Consider the following 18,268-nt stretch of genomic DNA (forward strand, 5'->3'; position numbering starts at 1 on the left):
CATTTCTCCCTGGCCTGTTCCTCAAAGAATGCCACGGAAGTGAATTACCAGCACCTCATGCCAGGGGGACTAAGCACCATCTGATCATATTTGATAATGGACAAAATAATTGTCTTAGAACTGGATGAAAGAGGCTGCATTTAAGAAGCTAAGATTGACGATAAAAGGGAGTGCCTTTAGGAGGTTTTCCGTTTAATCTAGATGAAATTAGTTTAAGCACAAATGGAATAAGAAAAATAAAGACATAGCTTACTGTAACTCCCTCAAATAAATTTAGTTTTTGGCATGTGAACAAAGTTCAGAGGAAGTTCAAAGACAGGTAAATAGTAGAAATGAAGGATACATGTTGTAACCCATAGAGCAGACACTAAAAGTCCTGCAAAGAGGGATAATGAAAATTCATAAGGAAGATTAAAATGAAATTCTAAAAGAATTAAAATGTAAAAGAAGGAAGAAAAGAAAGATAAGAACCAAGTAAAAAGAGGAAACAAAACAGAAAATATATAGTAAAATGGTAGATTAAACTCAACCACGTCAATAATTACCTTGAACATCAGTGTGCTCAGCACTTCCTATCACGTTAAAATGCAGATTGTCAGAATGAATTTTTAAAGAGTGCCACCTACATGCTGTCTCTAAGTGACGCTATTTAAATATAGATAAAAATTAGCAAATAGTTTTTAAAAATCCCCAAAGTTCCCATCTAATTCTTCCCCAAAGTACTTCCCCCCACAGTGGATTAATGTCCTATTCTTTAGTATTAACTTCTGCACTCATATTTATTAATTCCCATAACCATAGGCCAAGAGAATCAAACAAACACTTAGTCAACATTCCCCCTAAAGCCCATGGGGAGAAATTAAGTAAAAGATCCAAAAAGGTTCTCCCCATTGCCTGGTTTTGGACAATTTCTGGAACCAGATGGGAACACAGTTACAATATCTAGGAGATGGAGAAATGTGGAAAATCAATCAATCAATCAATCAATCAATCTGTCAGTCAGTCAATCTTCAGATAATACCCACTTCAAGCAAGAAACTCCTTTAGAACTCTTAAGTATGACGTTATACCTCATTTTATTTACTTTATAGATATTGGAGGGGAGCAATTCATAATTAAGTAATTCTAGGAAATCCCCTGAAATTATTAAATGTGAAAGTTTCATGCAATTCCTGGCTCCCCTCCATCTTTTTTTTGGGGGGGGGGGGAGGGAGGAGGAAGAACATTTGGAAGTGATAGATGTCTCTTAGCTAATCAAGCTTTCCGATATATCTTAGATTTTAAAGTTTTCTGAAGGCCTACTTTGTTTTTCACAATGCAAAATAACATTTTTATTTCATTAAGTTCTCTTAAAAATATTGCCAATATTACCAGTAATCATAATCACAGCATCATGTCTCAATGATTTAATGTAGAAATGATTCCTTAAATTATTGATTGTGCTAATACACCAAAAACAAAAACAAAACAAAAAATTATAGAGAATTCTTATCCCTGAGGGCAACTGTAAGTCATTATCCAGTACTTACTTGAAACCACTTTCTTCAGAAAACTCCCAATTCCTTCACATGTGTTCTTGAGCAATATTAGTTACGAAATGCTGCAAAACATATACAGACTAGAGGCCCAGTGCATGAACATTCCTGTACTGGAGGGGGGTCACAAAGCCTGGCCTGCCCGCTCTCATAGTTCGGGAGCCCTCAGGAGGTGACCCAGTGATCAGGAAAATGTGACACCTCCATCACACCTCTGCTGCTGCCACTGCCACTGCCAACTGTGCAAGCCTCAGCCGGTCTTGGTTACCTGAGCCTCAGTTGGCCCTGGGTGGCTGGGGGACTCAGGGGACTGGGGGACTCCAGAGGCAGGCATGCAGCAAGGCCGGGCCTGGGCCGGCCCAGCCTTGCTCTGCATCTGCTACTTCGGAAATGCCGTCTTGTGGCTATGGGCAACGCTATCTTTGAGGGTTGGACAGTCAATTAGCATATTCCCTTCTTATTGGCTGTGGGTGCCACCATCTTTGCGATGGTGTGAGGGTCAATTAGCATAGTCCCTCTTTATTAGATAGGATATTCATAGAAGTTGAACAAATAGAATCACAATAGCTGATTTTATATATCCATACTTACATCTATATCTATATCCATATCTGTATCTATATAATGTTACAATGACAATTTTATAACTATTTTCCTCCTGAGAAGTTGGACAGGGTAGGGATATATCCCCCTGAGGCCTCCTCTATAATAGGTACACACAAGACTCTCCCATGGAAGATGGAAGGTGATGGGGAATGGGACACTGAGGCCTCTATGGGAACTCATTAGATCCTGGCGGAAGGGTGTGGAGAGGAAACCCTCTGGGCCACCCAGAGCACTCTCCTAGGTAAGTGTCCTCGCTTATGAGAACGGCCACTCTCCCATCGGGGGCATGGAGCCAGCTTCTGACTTCACCCCGCATCTCCCGGGGTTTGCCACCAACAACATGGAACTGTTTTGCACCTTAGCTTCCTCCTGCTGTAATCTGAGCCCAGGCTCCTTTTGCAGACACTTTTCCCTCTCAGTACTGTTTATCTGGCATCTCATGTGCTCGGGAGGTACCCCTCCCCTCTGAACTATTCTATCAAGAAGATAGTCTGTTTTGTTTTTGTGTTTTGTTTTTCTCAGCGAAAGACAGACTCAGAAAGCCTTTCTAACCCGCTGGGGCCTGGCTCGCCCGTTTCCACAGCCATGCAGATGGCTAGACGAGGGGCTCCCTAAAACTCTGGAGGTAACGGGAGGGGTGGCCAAGGCCACACGTGTATTTACACAAAAGCACCTTTTCTTCGCCGTCATCAAATATTTACAATGCGCCGTAGTAGTCTTCATGGCACAGGTAAGTGCACTCAGACATAAAAGAAGGAGTCTTTCCGTGCGATGACACTGGGGAAGAGCAAAAAGTATGGGCAGACACAGAAGTGACATCTGGAAAAGTTCTGACATGACTTGGAGCCATTTGTCAATTCAAGAAGTCACTCTGAGGCATGATTCCCGGCAATCCTTCTCCATCACTTGGTCCCCCTCCAACCCCACAGCCCCTGCCTTCCCTCGGTGATACTTTCCAGGGTCCCCAGACCCCGGGGCAGAGCAGGCTCAGCTGACCAGGCACAGAGACCAAGACGACGACCCCGGAGACCCGCGCCCAGGCTGTCCTCCCCGGGCCCAGGCTGTCCTCCCCGGGCCCAGGCTGCCTAGCAGCAGCAGAATTAGGGACTCCACACCAACTCCAAAGTCGATGGGGCTCTCCACAGAGCATCATACCATCTAAGTACTTCATCTAAGTATGACTCCACTCAGATGAGGTTCCCAAAAGTACACTAATGTTCCATTGCGCATCTATGCTACATTTTGGTTAACCAGTATATTTGCCACGTCCTGACTGTGAGATGTGGGTCTCCGGATGGACAGCACTGCTGGGAGGAAAGGTGGGCCACATGGGCGCCCAGGGCTCTGTGGGTGGCCGGCTTCTGGGCTGTGGAGGACGGTTCTAGAGGGACAGGACCAGGCGCTGAGCAATCCGCTCACACACAGTTCTCTGAGCGCCAAACCCAGGCCAGGGGCTCTGCCAGGGGGAGCCACAGGTGGCCACGGGCTCCTTCCTCCCCGCTCCCTGGAGTCCTCGCGGGCCTGCCGCCTTCCCCAGCGCCCCGCCGAGGACACAGGGCTGTGGCCCCCAACGTTCCCCCAGACCCTCCCCTTCTTCCCACCCGCGCCCGCCCGCCCGCCGCCAAGTCCCGGCTGCACCTCGCCGCGCGCAGGGTCCCGTCCTCCTCCCACGAGGCCGGGGAGGCGAATTCCTGCGGGTCCCAGGGGTGCCAGGAGCGCCGGCAAGACGGGAAATTGCAAAAGTCCTCGGCCTCGGCCCTCCCCCGCCGTTTTCCCGTAACTCCCGCCCTCCCCTCCGCGCCCGGCCGCGGCTGATTCATAGCCCGGGCGCCCGGCCGCCTCCCCGGCCTCCCCACCGCGGTGCGCCCGCCGCCCGCGTATGCCCGCCGCCTATGCCCGCCGCCCGCCGCCCGCCGCCCGCCGCCCGCCGCGATCCAGGACCGTCCGGCTCCGGAGCCTCCTCCCGCCGCCGCGGGGTGAGTACCGCCCGCCGCCCTTGGGGCCCCTCGGACCGCGGGCCCGGCCGGGGACAGTGGCACCCCTCGCCGTCCCCTCGATGCCCCCGCGCGCGCCCAGGTCCGCTCCGCGGGGCAACCGGGCGCCGGGGTCCGCGCCGCTGGCCGCCCGCCGGGTGCGAGGCGCCGAAGGACCGATTCTGTCCGGAGCGCTCGCTGCCGGCCCCCGGGCTCCGGCCCCGCGTCCACGGTCCGCAGCCCACGGCCGTCCTCCCGTTAAACTTCCCTCCACCCGCTCCCGCCCGGCCTCTCTCCGCCCGCCGCCCAGGGCGCTCCGGGGGTCCCCAACCCGGACAGCTGGTCCCTCCGAGGGACTGATGGATGATTGATTGATTTTCCAAATTTCTCCATCTCCTGAAGATTGTAACTGTGCTCCCATGGGTTCCAGAAATCTTCCAACACCAGCCCATGGGGAGAACTTGTTTGGATCTTTTACTTTGTTTCTCCCACGGGCGTTGTGACTCCTGGCGGCCGGCGGGAGGCGCGCACGCAGGTGGCGGCGGCCCAGCGCTGGGTGATGTGATGCCCTGGCTGGGCGCACACCTCTCCTGCTGGCAGCAGGAGCGCCCCTCACCCCCTGAACAGACAGCCCTGGGGATGGAGGGATTAGGAAACTTGTACAGGCCACAGAGCTGGCTGTGGAGGCGCTGACATCGCTGAACCCAGGACTTCGTTCCTGACTCCGAGATTCATTTCCTGGGAATCCTTCATCCACCCTCCCACACACCCATTTATCCATCCCGCTCGCCTGCCCCGCAGCGGGAGGCCAGGTGCCACAGAGAAATGCCATTTGGTAGCCGCCAAGTTTGAAGACCCTGAGTGAACAAGCTGTTGTCCAGTCAAGAGGAACAGAGGTAGGGGTGGGTGTAAACGGGCAGGAAAGCGTTGGATAAGGTGCAGTTAATTGGGGATTAAAGGAAAGGGGCTTTAGGGCTTATTCCCGGGCCCAAAACCCACTTTGGGACTTGGGTCCGTTTATGTAATCGCCTTAGCCTCAGTTTCCTTGCCTGCACCGTACCAAAGGCCCCTGCTTCCTAGGGACCAGGCACTGTTCTAAGTATTTTACATTCGCTTGCTCACTTAATCTTCTCCACTGCGGGAGGTACTAGTTTTGTCCTCCTGTGGCCAGGCCGCCAGCAGGTGGCAGAGGCAATTTTTGACTGTGGAGTTTGCTTATCACCACCTTTCGGTGCCTCAGGCTTGGGCCCTTTTAGGACGGGCCAGGGCTGGTGTTTCATTGTTCTTCACTCTGTCTCTCTCTCTCTTGGGCAGCTTTAAAATGCGCCCAGAGACCCTTGAGGCTGAAGGGTTTCCAACGGTCATAGCAGCCAGAGGTTCCCAAATTTAGTTGTGCCTCAGAGTCATCCCGGGACCCTCAGAGCACTGGATGCAACCCCCGAGTCCTCTCGGCATGCCCAGTGTGCTGTCTCCCCCGGTAGCATCCAGTCCTGTTAGGATGCCTGCTGTGGCAGGGAGCTCACCACCTGACACGTCCTTGCTGGACAGAGCTAATTCCCGGCTGTCACTTGCCTCTTTGTGATTCACATCTGGACCAGTTCTGCCTCCTGTGGTCCCAGCAAATGTGCCTAAGGCCATTGCTCACACACCTGTCTCCTTCCTTCAGTCTGGAAGAGCAGGAGCAGCCACGGGGACGCACAGAGGTGTTCCAGTCTCTGGTCTTGAAAAAGGAACCGAAGCGGGAGAGCCATGTACTGTGGTTTGGAGAGGGGACAGGATGGAAATGTGTCTGATGAGAGGAAGCCGTGTGCTCTCTGTGAGAACTGGGCTGGGCAGCGCTGGCTCGGGTAGACGGAAATCTCAGTGTCATCTGGCTCTCGGTCCGGAGCGGTGAGCCCCGGCCCTCCCTCCCTGGGGGAGGAAGTCCTCCTGGTTGGAAAATATATGTGAAATAAGGCAAGAAGCTTGGGAGCAACAGCCGTCCCTTGAAGCAGGCTTCCTCGTAGCTACATAAGGCGAGGGTTTCTTCTCCCACAGCTGTGTCCTGGTTTCCCGGCATTCCCTCCTTTCTCTGAGTTCTGCTGGTTTCCAGCATTTATTTACTCCAGGTTGTCTGCTCTTTTACATTTTTACATTTTTAAAGTAATACAGCCCTGGCCGCTGTGGCTCGGTTGGGTAGGTATCCCATGCTCTGAAAGGTTGCCAATTTGATCCTCACTCAGGGAACATGCCTGGGTTGTGGGCTCCAATATGGCAAGGGGCATGCAGGAAGCAGCACATTGATGTTTCGATCTCACACAGATATCTCTCTCTCTCTCTCTCTCTCTCTCTCTCTCTCTCTCTCTAATTAATATCTTTTCATATCGTGATATAATTAATATCTTGATAATATCTTGTAATAAAAAATACAAAAAATGAAATAGATTCTAATTCAAACAACAGAGAAGTAAATGGGATGAATTGTACAAGTACCATCAGCACTTCTATTCCCATGCAGAAGCGGGAAGGCTAAGTTTGGAAAACTCCTGTGTTTTCACATGTGTACATGAGATCTTCCTATACAATGTATACATTGTGCAACTTTTTCACTCTCAAGTCTTAGAGATCTTCCCACATCTGTAAGCACCTCTGTTGGTAATGCTACATGACACTCAAAAGTAGAAGTACCCTTTCTCCACCCTTCCCCTTATCAATGGTCCTTTAAAGTCCTTCCGCATTAGCAACAGTGCTTCCGGGGACACTCATTCATCTTGGGGTTAGCCTGGGGATTCCTGTAGACTAGAATACTAAGAACTATTCTTGCATCAAAGGGTTTGTGCCCTTTTTCACTTGATCGATATAGTCCTTCAAATTGCACCACTGCCCCCCCACACGACTACTAATTCAAACTCGGTGCATGACAATTTGCTTCCCTCATTCTTCCTAATATTAGCTGTGATCGTTTTCAATTTCAATTTTCAAATCTGGTGAATAGTGAAACCGAAGAAGGCATCCATCTTGTCGAGCAGCCATCACCCACCATCCTTTTCCAGAATTCTTCTCATCTTGCAAAACTGAAATCTCTGTACCCATTAAACAGTAACTCCCCAATCCACCCCACCTCCTCACCCCCTAGCAACCACCATTCTGTATTCTGTCTCCATGAATTTGACTACTGGGTACCTCATCTAAATGGAGTCATACAGCAGTTGCCTTTTTGTGACTTGTTTGTTTCGCTTAGCAAAATGCCATCAAGGTTCATCCAAGTATCAGCACTTTCTTCCTTTTAACACTGACCAATATTCCATTGTGCATCTATGCCACATTTTGGTTATCCAGAATACTTTTAATTACTAGAGGCCTAGTGCATGAAATACATGCATGGGTGTGTGTGTGTGTGCGTGGTGGGTGGGAGGTGATCCTCAGCCCAGCCTGCACCCTCTCACAATTCAGGACCCCTCTGGGGATGTCTGACTGCCAGTTTAGGCCTGATACTTGTGGAATTGGGTTTAAACCCACAGTTGGATGTCCCTCTTGCAATCCAGGACCACTGGCTCCTAACTGCTGGCCAGCCTGCCTGCCTGCCTGATCACCCCTAACTATTCACCTGCCTGCCTTAATACCCCTAACCACTCTGCCTGCCTGCTTGATCACCACTAACTCCTCTGCCTACCTGATTGCCCCTAATCACTCACCTACCTGCTTGATCACCCCTAACTGCTCACCTGCCTACCTAATTGCCCCTAACCATCTCTGCCTTGACCCCCAGAGCCCTTGGCTTCATCCAGAAGGACGTTTGAAATGACATCCAGAAGGTTGTTCAGCTGTCCGGTCTAATTAGCATATTACATTTTTATTATTATAAATGTTTTGCTGCACAGAAGTTTTAAATGTCTGTGTAATCAACTCTACAATCTCATTATTTCTGTGCTTTGTCCAGTTTAAGAAGGTCTTCACCTAAAAAATTATTTAAAAAATTATCTTGTCTTCTAATACAGTATTTTAGGTTTTTACATTTGGATTTTTATATTTACAAAAATATCATATTTTTGTAGAAGGTGAAAAAGGAGGGTTAATATTTTTTTCTAGAGTTCTGGGCAGTTAACCTAATAAAATTTATTAATTCATCCATCTTTTTCCCCACTCACTTGAAATTCTGTTTTTATAGTGAAATAAATTCCGATTTATACAAGGGTCTGTTTCATAACTTTTTTCTGTCTCACTGATCTTTTTTTTATACTTTCTATGTCAGTATTTCCCTCTGTTAAATTCTATAGCTTTTACAGGGTGTCTCCCCAAAATGGATACACACTTTAACAGCTGACAACTCAATTTTGAAAATGAAATGTATTTTAATAAACACTACCTTTATGGTTATTCAAAGTGTATGTATACCTTTTTTGGAGGGACACCGTATATTTGTACCTATTTTTAAAAATTTGAAAGGACTCTTGTACATTTTCTCTTTTTATTAAACTTGGCTTTAATAAAAGATAGCTTGCCAAGTTTAATAAAATCCCGTTGGGATTTCTCTTAGTATTTTCTTGGATTTATAATTGTTAGTAAAGTATATGATATGCCTTGTTGTGTACATTCTGGAATGAGCTCTAAGCCTGGAGGGAGCAGCGATGTGGGTGGGGCTGCCCTTTGGGGAGTGACTCACCTGGTTTCCAGCTTGTGTTACTATGTCAACCTCTGTCAGAGTTACTTTAACCTCCTTAGCCTCAATGTCCTCATATATGTGTGGAGATAAAGTCAGAGTCCCTTTCATAGGACTGTTTTGAGAACAAATGGATGTAACTCACTCGGCAAAGTGCCTAGCAGAGACTTAGCTTCCCATGTGCTAGCTGGGATTGTTACCATAGCAGGAAATGGTAAACATTTTTCATTATAGATCGATAGTCTCCGAGGAGACAGAAGTGTGCCATAAACATTGAATATATCATGTTTCTCAAACTTCAGTGAATCGCTTGGGCAGCTTGTTGAAGTACAGGTTTTTGTTCAGTAGGCCTAAGATCTGACCTAATATTTGCATTTTTAACAGGCTCATGGGTGATGTCAGTGCTCCTGGTCTTTTGTCCACCTTGTCTTCCCCTGATAGTTATGATTATTCTGGTAGCAGTAGTATTTCCTATGAAGATAAGTGTGATGAACAGGAAATATAAATTGCTCTCTTTTAAAGTTATATGCTAAAGAACTACATTATAGTTGTTTCCTTTCTTCCTCTTTTCCTTCCTTTCTTCCTTCCTTCCTTTCTTCCTTTATCATCTTCCTCCTCCCCTCTCTCCTCCTCCTCCTCATCCTCCAAGAAAAGAGGGTTAGTGAGAACACTGAATATAACAGCAAGTTCTGCTTTTGATCTGAAATCTTTGATTGAAGGTTGTGGTTGGAGGAGTCCCATGTTGGGCCGAAAAGGCTTGTCTTGAGTGGAAGCAGCTGGGGGATGAGGGCTTGGTGTGAATGTGCAGATGGTCCATCTGTGCAGCCCGGAGCCGAGTCAGCGGGGCTCCTGTGGGGTTCCTCCCGAAGACAAACCCGGGCACAGCAGCATAGTCACCACACTATCTTCAAGAGATGGTTTCCTGCGCACACCCGACCTTGCTTTTCCATTTGGTACATTTTGGACATTCTTCCATGTCAGTTCATGTATTATTTCATTCTTTGTAACAGTTTCAGAGTATTCCTTTGTAAAAATGAATAATTATATATTATACCAGAGGCCTGGTGCATGAAAATCATGCAGTTGGTCCCTCAGCCTGGCCTGCGCCCTCTCACAGTCCGGGAGCCCTCAGGGGATGTCCGACTGACGGCTTTGTGGGGAGCGGGCCTAAGCCGGCAGTCGGACATCCTTAGTGCTGCTGTGGAGGTGGGAGAGGCTCCTGCCACTGCCGCTGTGCTCACCAGATGTGGTGATGTCATATGCCAAGGCTGTTTGCAAGAAAGAGCCACGCTGTTCACCCAGCATACGTGCGGATGTGCCCCTGGAGAGAGAGGCCACAGTATGAAACCCAGGAGTGACACAAATACAGATGCCACACTGATTACCTGCTTTAAAGACACTATTGCTCTAGTCTAGCTGGACCAACAACCAGCAGAACAGCAGCTTCAACATTTAGGGAGAAGGGTCCCCATCCCTATTATGTAAGAAGCCCTTAGAAGTCAAAAGAAAGAAAAGACAGGCACCCGTGCAGGAAACCTGGCAAAGCGCATGAGCATGTAATTCATATAAAAGAAGGAACTATTAAGAACCAAAGGAGAAGAAAGGAAAACCGGACGCTATCCCTGATAATTAAATAAATGAAAATTAAACCAGCAATTGTGTATGTCTCTGAGTAGTGTTCTATTGGGAAGTTCAAAAACATTCTTGAAATCTAGCGTGGGTTGGAGTTTGAGAAGTAGGCATTGTTACTCACTAATGATCAAAAAGTATAAGTTTATCACTGTCAATCTGGCACTATCTAATAAAATTTTAGTATGCATTTCCTTTATTCAGAAAGATTATTTCTAAAGTTTTGTGCTATAGATAGTGTGTGTGGACTTTGTAAGTAGAGACTTTAGAGAGTGATGGGTGGCCTGTCGGCCAAATGCAAGGAGCAGAGAGCCGTGCTTCAAAGAAGGTGGACAAAGCTGTCGTCTCTACGGACTTCCGCTTCCGTTGCCATTGGGCTCAGCTCACCTGTAGGCAGGTTTGTCAGCAGTGGAGTCATGTAATGTTTGGTTTACCCTCTTCCGGTCTTCACTGTTTATTCCATTTACCTGTAAATATTATTCAAAAATAACTAGAGCCCGGCGGTGGCCCCCAGTGGTTGAGCATCAGCCTATGAACCTGGAGGTCATGGTTCGATGCCTGGTCAAGAGCACATGTCTGAGTTGTGGACTCCGTCCCTATTAAGGGACGTGCAGGAGGCAGTTGATCAATGATTCTCTCTCATCATTGATGTTTCTCTCTCTCCCTCTCCCTTCTTCTCTGAAATCAATAAAATATATATTTTAACTAGAGAGTGTGGGTAGTGAGAATTGGTGGTCTGTTCATTGACTCTCCAGAGTTTGCTGAAAGCCTGGCGGCCAGATAGAGGTGGATTCTGACCCTGCACTGTCCCAGTGCTTCTCTCCGCGATGAGTCAGATGTGAAGGAGAAAAGGGAAAGTCAGTGCTTCCCCTAACACACTTATGACTGAAGTAAGAGCACACTGACCTCTCGGTGTCACCCAGGCTCGCCCTCGTGCCCCGATTGTCCTGTGGTCAGAGGCTCTGGTGAATCAGGACACTCTGTGGCCGCAGTTAAAACCCTCTCCGAAGGCCAAGGGAACGGGAACTTGTTAGGAACAGTGAAGCGCAGTCTCCGTAGGTGGAATGTGTTTGCTCCAGGTGTGACTTTACTGAGGGAGGCGGGGAAGCAGACAGTGAGTTCCTGATACATAGTTCAAATTCAGCCCTGTTGAGACTGGACTTCATTCTCTTTCTAACCAGTGGGTCTTTTATATTTGACTTCTGTTTCCCTGCTTTGCCCTTCTTTAAAATATATATATATATGTGTCTGTTATTTTATTTTATTTTTTTAATGATTTCAGAGAGGAAGGGGGAGGGGAGGGGAGAGGGAAGAGAGAAAACATCAATGATGAGAGAGAGCCATTGATTGGCTGCCTCCTGCATGCCCCCTACTGGGGACCGAGCCCACAACCCAGGCACGCGCCCTTGACTGGAATTGAACCCAGGACCCCACAGTTCGCAGGCCGACGCTCTATCCACTGAGCCAAACTGGTTAGGGCTGCTTTGCCCTTCTTTGAAGAACTTGGTGGGTAAGTTAGCTCCTGCCACAGAGTGTGAGTGGCAGACAGCTTGCTCTCCAGTCTGGGATCAGCTGGTGGTGGCTGGGTGTGGCGGGCCTCTGGGTGAGCTGGGCTGGACTGGCCCAGCTGGGGTGACTCAGCTCTGCTTCCTGGTTGCTCATTCTCTTCCTGGGTCCATGTTCTTCTCATGCCAAAGGTGGGAAGGAAGAAGAGCAAGCAGAAATCATAGGTCTCTCTGGGCCTCGCCTCCAAAAGCACCCCATCCCTCCTGCCTCGTTCTGGCCAGAGCAAGTCACATGAGTGGGGACACGTGCCCTTCTTGTTGAGTGGGAATCCAGAGTCACATGACAATGGGTGTGGGCACAGGGAGGAGAGAAGAATGGCCACTTTAATGAATGCCATCCTCTACCACCGTTGGCTCAGAGAAACTCTCCCGAGCCAAAATTACATACAATTTCCTTTCCTTGTGGTTTATGTTTTTCAGGAAGCCAGGAACTATGGCGCCCGTGGCAGTCTTTCAGGCAACATTCCTCTTGGCATGGCTGCCTCTGAGCACTTACCAGAGCGAAGCAGGTAAGTGGCAAGCACAGTCAAGAGAACAATCACACAGACAAAAGAAGATAATTGGCTGCCTCAGAAGGGAGTTGCACAATTCTCTTTTCTTTGGAAATTGCATGGAACTGGTGAGCAACCAGTTACCTTAATCATGAGCTGCCTGATCTTGATGACTCATCTTACTGAGCCACCCTTGACCCTGAGCTCCTGGCCATGGGGGCGTTTGCGAGGACACCTACCCCTGCACAACTTCACGGTTGATGCGTTGGAAATGGCCATCACCAGAGCGAGCTCTCTGCACCTCGCTGCTGCGGAGAGGCAGGGAGCTGCCTGGCACTGGCCACCAAGTCAGAACACGCCTGTGCCCCTCGGCCACGTTCACCCAGAAGCTGTGAGCTGCCAGACAGCCCTGCTCCGTGCTGAAATGCTCTGTGTGGATTTAAGAAAAGCGTTTGTCACTTAGCTACTTCCCCCGGGAGGGTACTTTGAAATACATTAACTTTATAAACAGAGTCAGTAGGAACTCAATGCCTCTAAAATGTTTATGGGCACTCGTTGAAGCAGTTTGAAGGCGGATTCTTTGAGCTGAGAGCGTTTCCGTTGGTTTGTAAAGTGTGTGTTGCTTCCTCCTGTATTTTACAAAGCTCTGATTGTTCTGTTTGTGAGTTTACTTTTCTCTGCACGCCCTCCTAAGACAGAGGAAGGCTCATGCTCTCTGTCACTGCCCTGACAGCTCCTGTCCGTGGATTCATGAAGAAGACATTGGCGGGAAATATCCATAGAATTCTGCAATTTTCCCTTAAAACTGCATGAAAAGATATTTGGAAATTTTAGAAAGGGAGATTTTATCCTGATAAGAGCTCTGTCTTCTGTCTGAGGGTCTTTGGGTCTGGCTTGAGTTCTCTCAGCTTCAGGGCATGTGGGGAAATGCCACTTCCGAGGCTTGTTAAAAATCACAGTCTGACTGTGGGTGTCTGTCTTCCCTAATCTGGAGTGAACGGTAGGAACCAGGAATTCTTATCTGTAGTACGTCTCCCCCTCCCCCTACCTCACGAATATCTCAGGGTGACCCAGCTGGCCCAGGGTCCCACCTCCGGAGAGTCCCAGGCACTTAGCCAAGCCTCCGCACTACACTTCCCTGGCAAGTTCATTATCTGACCCCGGCTATTCGCTGTGTGCCTTCTCCTCACAGACCTCTGCTCTCTGCTCCCTCTCTGCTCCCATTGTTTAGACCAGACGTGCACCTGCCTGTTCCTCTCCCACCAGCATCGTTTCTGCCTCCAGCTTTCTCAGCCGGGCATGCCCGCATTGCTAAGGAATCCTGTGTTCGTCCTCACCTGCACTGCTTGCATTTCTCGCCTCCATTTCTGCTGCATCTGACCCAGTACCTACTAAGGCTCCCACTCATGCTAGTGTCCTCCCACCGGATCACCCACCAGCTCCGGTGTGAGCTCCTTTTCAGATAAAGTAGCTTCTCCTGGACAGAGGGCAGGGCCAAGGCTTACTGTGCTAGCCCCAGCCCCGGGCTCACGTCTGCATCACCAGAGACCAGGATGGAAGCCTCTGGATGTGTTTTCTTCCAGTCTCCTGTGTGTATGTACACACAGACAGAAGTAAAGATGTAAATGTGTAGGCTTTTTATAGAAGTGAAATTATGCTATTTATACTGGGAATATTTATACTTAAGTGTGTGTGTGTATATATCCTATCTAATTAAAGAGTAATATGCAAATTGACCATCACTCCAACACAAAAGATGGCTGCCCCCATGTGGTCAAAGATGGCTGCCCCTATGTGGCCACAAGATGGTCACCACAAGATGGCCAGCAGGGGAGGGGAGTTGGAGGAAACCAGGCCTGCAGGGGAGAACAGTTAAGGGCAAACAGGCTGGCAGGGGACATACACCCCCTGTGCATGAATTTCATGTACCGGGTTTCTAATATATAATATTAGAATACATATACTTATGTTAAATATATATACTTTTTAAAGTACATAGAGTATAGAGTATATATTATGTATAGCTTAAGTATGTATACTGGGGAAATATATTCTATACAGCAGTGGGAAAAGTAGGCTTACAATTGTTTGAATGGAAAAATATATAGTACAAGAGTAAATAATAGAAAAATAAACTCTGTTGCATGTACTCACAGCTGTAGGCCTACTTTTGCCCATCCCTGTATACTTATGAGTATACGTACTTTAATACAGTATATCCTTATTAAGATGATTAACTTAACATACAGTGAGTTTTTACCTTTGAGCTTAAATGTTCTTCTAGAAATCACATTATATTAAATGGCTGCGTCCCATCCTGTGAATGGACCATGGTTTATTTCCTTAAGTGGTGTCGGGACCAGCCAGCCAGAGAAACTGCTTGGGAAGGTGGGAGGAGCGGCTGTGATTGAACCAGGTCAGTCTGATTCCCAAGCCTGCCGTTCTGGCCGTACTCCAGGGCAGCATTAGGGAAAGAGCGCTGGGCCAAGGGCCAAGGGCCTTGGGTTCTGGTCAAGTTGTGCGGTTTTGGGAAAGTCACTTCCTTTTTTTTTTCAAACCTCAATTTCCTCTTCTGAAAAACAATGAAATTTGACTGAATCTCTAAATCCCTTTAGCTCTCAGATTTCACCTTGGCCTTTCCCACTCTTTCCCGAGGAAGTCCTAGATAGCTTTTGACCACATTTACTTTGACTGATTGATGTCTCTCTAGTATTTGAGTCACTCAGCACTTGCTGATGCATATGCCAGTCTACAGACTTCCCCTTCCGTCTAACACATCATCCAGTAGCTTTCTAGAGTTTCCAGAACTAAAGCTGATACTGGTAGTGAACTGGCTCAGTCAGCAGCCAGTCACTGAGTGTCTGTGCTGGGACAGGTGTGGTAATGGTCTTGGCTTCACTGAGCTGAGTAAGTCTTGGTCTCACCCCTGTTTAGCTCGCAGTCTATGGAAAGACAAACACACAACAGACTTTTACAGCGCCTGTGATCAGTGCTCAAACAAGGGCCTCTGAAGCAGCCACGGGGAGCAGAGAGCACCGGGCAGGACTCATCGAGGTGTTAGTGAGGAATGGCTTGTCAGGCACTGGAGACCTGGTGGAGATCCTGGATCTCTGCCATTTGAGATCAACAGGGGCTATGAGTAAGACATTATGCCAAGTGCTGGGGACGAGAGTCCATCCAAAGACACATAAGCATCAACCTCCGTCCTTCAGGGAATTTGAATCTAGAGTGAGACCAACAACAACAAACAGGAAAAATGAAACGAGGGCTCGGAAAAATGGGGGGATTTTGCATGCACCCTGCTTTCTCTGGTGCCATTGGCTCCACAAGGATTAAAAACATGCCCCCCCCTCCCCCCCCAGTTCCATAAGAGGCCAGCTCTTTCATCTTGCTGAGTCTCCTTTTAATTAGAAGAATGAATGCTTAGAAGGTATGTAACTCCCTCCCTCAGGGCCTAACCTGAACTGGCTGTTTCCTGAGCCCACTGGCCTCTGCAGGTATGATTCGTGTATACTTTCACAGACTCAGTTACACTACTAACCTCTCTAAACCTGCAGTCTCTCATTATTTCAAGGCTCATTCCTTGAGCTAGGAACCTCGTCATGATTATTTCACACCAAATGCCTCCTATGTTGCTGGTACTGCTCTCCTCCAAAAAGTTCAGTGAATTCGTGCCAGAGGTGTTTTAAGTTCTGTGCATCGAGATGGGCTATTTCCCACTTCATAGCTATATAATAAACAACAAAATACTGACTTTCAAAACAAGCTTTCACTTTTGACTTCCAGAAATATGACACGGATAGCAACTAGTCCTGTTGTTCAGCCTTGCTGTAAAATTCCAAGCCAGTTATATTGTCCAATGATGTGTCCTTTATTGTTAAATAAATCTGTGCAATTTGTTTAATTTAGTTGTTATTTACTAGAGGCCCAGCCTGCAATTGAAATCATGAGAGGAGATGCCCTGCCTCCCGCCATGCGAGGAGGCACCCCAAGGGAGGCCGGGACCTGCGCCTGACTCACAGCATCCCCTGGTCCTCCTCCTGCCCAGTTATGACCCGTTACAGCACCCCAACCTAATTTTCATATTACCTCTTTATATACATATATATTGATAACTGCTCCCCTGCCAGTCTGTTTGCCCCTAACTGCTCTCCCTTGCAGGCGTGGTCACCGCTAACTGCCCTCTCCTGCAGGCTTGATTGCGCTCAACTGCCCTCCCTGCAGGCTTGGTCCCTCCCAACTGTCCTCCCTGTTGGCCATCTTGTGGCGACCATCTTGTGTCCACATGGGGGCAGACATCTTGTGTGTTGGAGTGATGGTCAATTTGCATATTATTTTTATTAGATAGGATTGTTTGTATTATTTGTTTCACTGTTTATCAATATATTAACTTGCTGTGTATCATTGATCAACCAAATCATCTCATTCACGTAAGTCTTACTTTCTTAATCTCCAAATGATTTCTAAACTCCCAGCTTTTCAAGGTGTCTGACTTTAGGATGCTCATATGAGCTGTACCTTTCAAAGCTGAACACATGATGTTGAACAATATGGATCTGTGGCTGTTCAATCCTACTCCTATTAAGTGTCATTTCGTGTCTCGTTTTGGTCTTTCAGTCTTGTCCGAACCTTTATCGCTGAGTGTGCACGTCAATCTCACAGAGCAGAGTTTGGAAATAGAATGGAGTGTCCACAACATGACTCATCCGGAATTACAAATGGCTTTTCAGATCGAAATCAGTAGAATTAACAAATCCAATGTCATCTGGGTGGTAAGTTTTGTTTTGACTCTATATTTTAAAAGTCCTTTTCTGGTGTCATGAGTTTTCCTTTATAATATACAGAAAACCCCAGGATGGAAACACGTTAGCAACTCAAAACAGCGTTCCTAAACAGCCGCATTTTTGTGTTTTTAGTGAAGAGGATCGGGGACAAAGTGAAATGTGACAATTTGGTTGGGCAGGTTGGATGGGACGCATGAATAGCTCACGTCTTCCGCCCTGCTGGGCCCCTCAGAAGTGTTAGGTCAGTCCCAGTGAATACTGACTCCCCTTCCATGAAGATCAACCAGCTTAGTCCTCTTCCGGTTCCACCAGAGATTTTGTAAACGAGATGTCATTTTGGCAACTTTTTCTTGCCAGCGTGGCTTCCAGTCAATCTTTGCTTGCGCTGTGCTGACAGGTAGGAAGAATGAATGAGTCTGGCACCTTCGTGTTCTGGCCGGAAAGCACTCCATGGTGGCCTTGGTTACATCCCAGGTGGCTTTTCCAGTAACAAATTACGAGAAGAAAATCCTGGTGCCGCACTTTTGCTTTTGCATTATTTGCATAGATTTTGCCTTGGTCTTGATTCCTATCATGGTTGTGTCTGATTTGCCTGATGCTTCCTGGTCTAGTGCAGTGGGCACTTTGGTGGTTTCTTTCAATGGTCCTTGATGGTCTGGGCCACCTACATAACCTGTCGGTGCCACTGTCCCCTCATTGTCCGGTGGGGGGGGGGGATATGTTTTCTCATTGGAGGGGAGTGGAGGAGCTGCCTGGAGAGAAGGCAGACACAGGACGTGTCATTGCTGGGACCTCCATTTACTCAGTGCAGGGCTACTCCTCTAGGGCCGTGGAGGTCTGGGTCCAGGGCTCCCGGGGAGGGAAGGCCTCAGCATTTGCCAGCTCCAGGCTGTGCGCCATGCCATTGCCCGCCCCCCCCCCCCGACCTCCACACACACACTGCAGAGGTGCCATTGGCCCTTAGGGCCCTGGACGCAGACTCGGTTTCCCCAGGGAGCGCCAGGGGGCTGTTGCCTCCGTCTCCCAGCGGTGGGGCCTGAATGCAG

The 18,268-nt window shown here is 48.1% G+C and overlaps 1 protein-coding gene across 2 annotated transcripts in view; it reads left to right on the forward strand.

Moving 5' to 3' along the window:
* The first annotated feature begins 3,984 nt into the window (after positions 1-3,984).
* The window catches only part of OSMR (oncostatin M receptor), a 37,894-nt gene continuing 23,610 nt past the window's right edge, over positions 3,985-18,268 (forward strand). For both annotated transcript variants that reach the window (XM_084880568.1, XM_084880567.1), the window contains exons 1-3: positions 3,985-4,117; positions 12,368-12,456; positions 17,056-17,210. In XM_084880568.1, the coding sequence (XP_084736694.1) occupies positions 12,381-12,456; positions 17,056-17,210 (231 nt within the window). In that variant the 5' untranslated portion in view covers positions 3,985-4,117; positions 12,368-12,380. The remainder of the gene's footprint in view (positions 4,118-12,367; positions 12,457-17,055; positions 17,211-18,268) is intronic.

The sequence above is a fragment of the Pipistrellus hanaki genome (genome assembly GCF_964339955.1).
Source record: "Pipistrellus hanaki genome assembly, chromosome: 4".
Classification (NCBI taxonomy): Eukaryota; Metazoa; Chordata; class Mammalia; order Chiroptera; family Vespertilionidae; genus Pipistrellus; species Pipistrellus hanaki.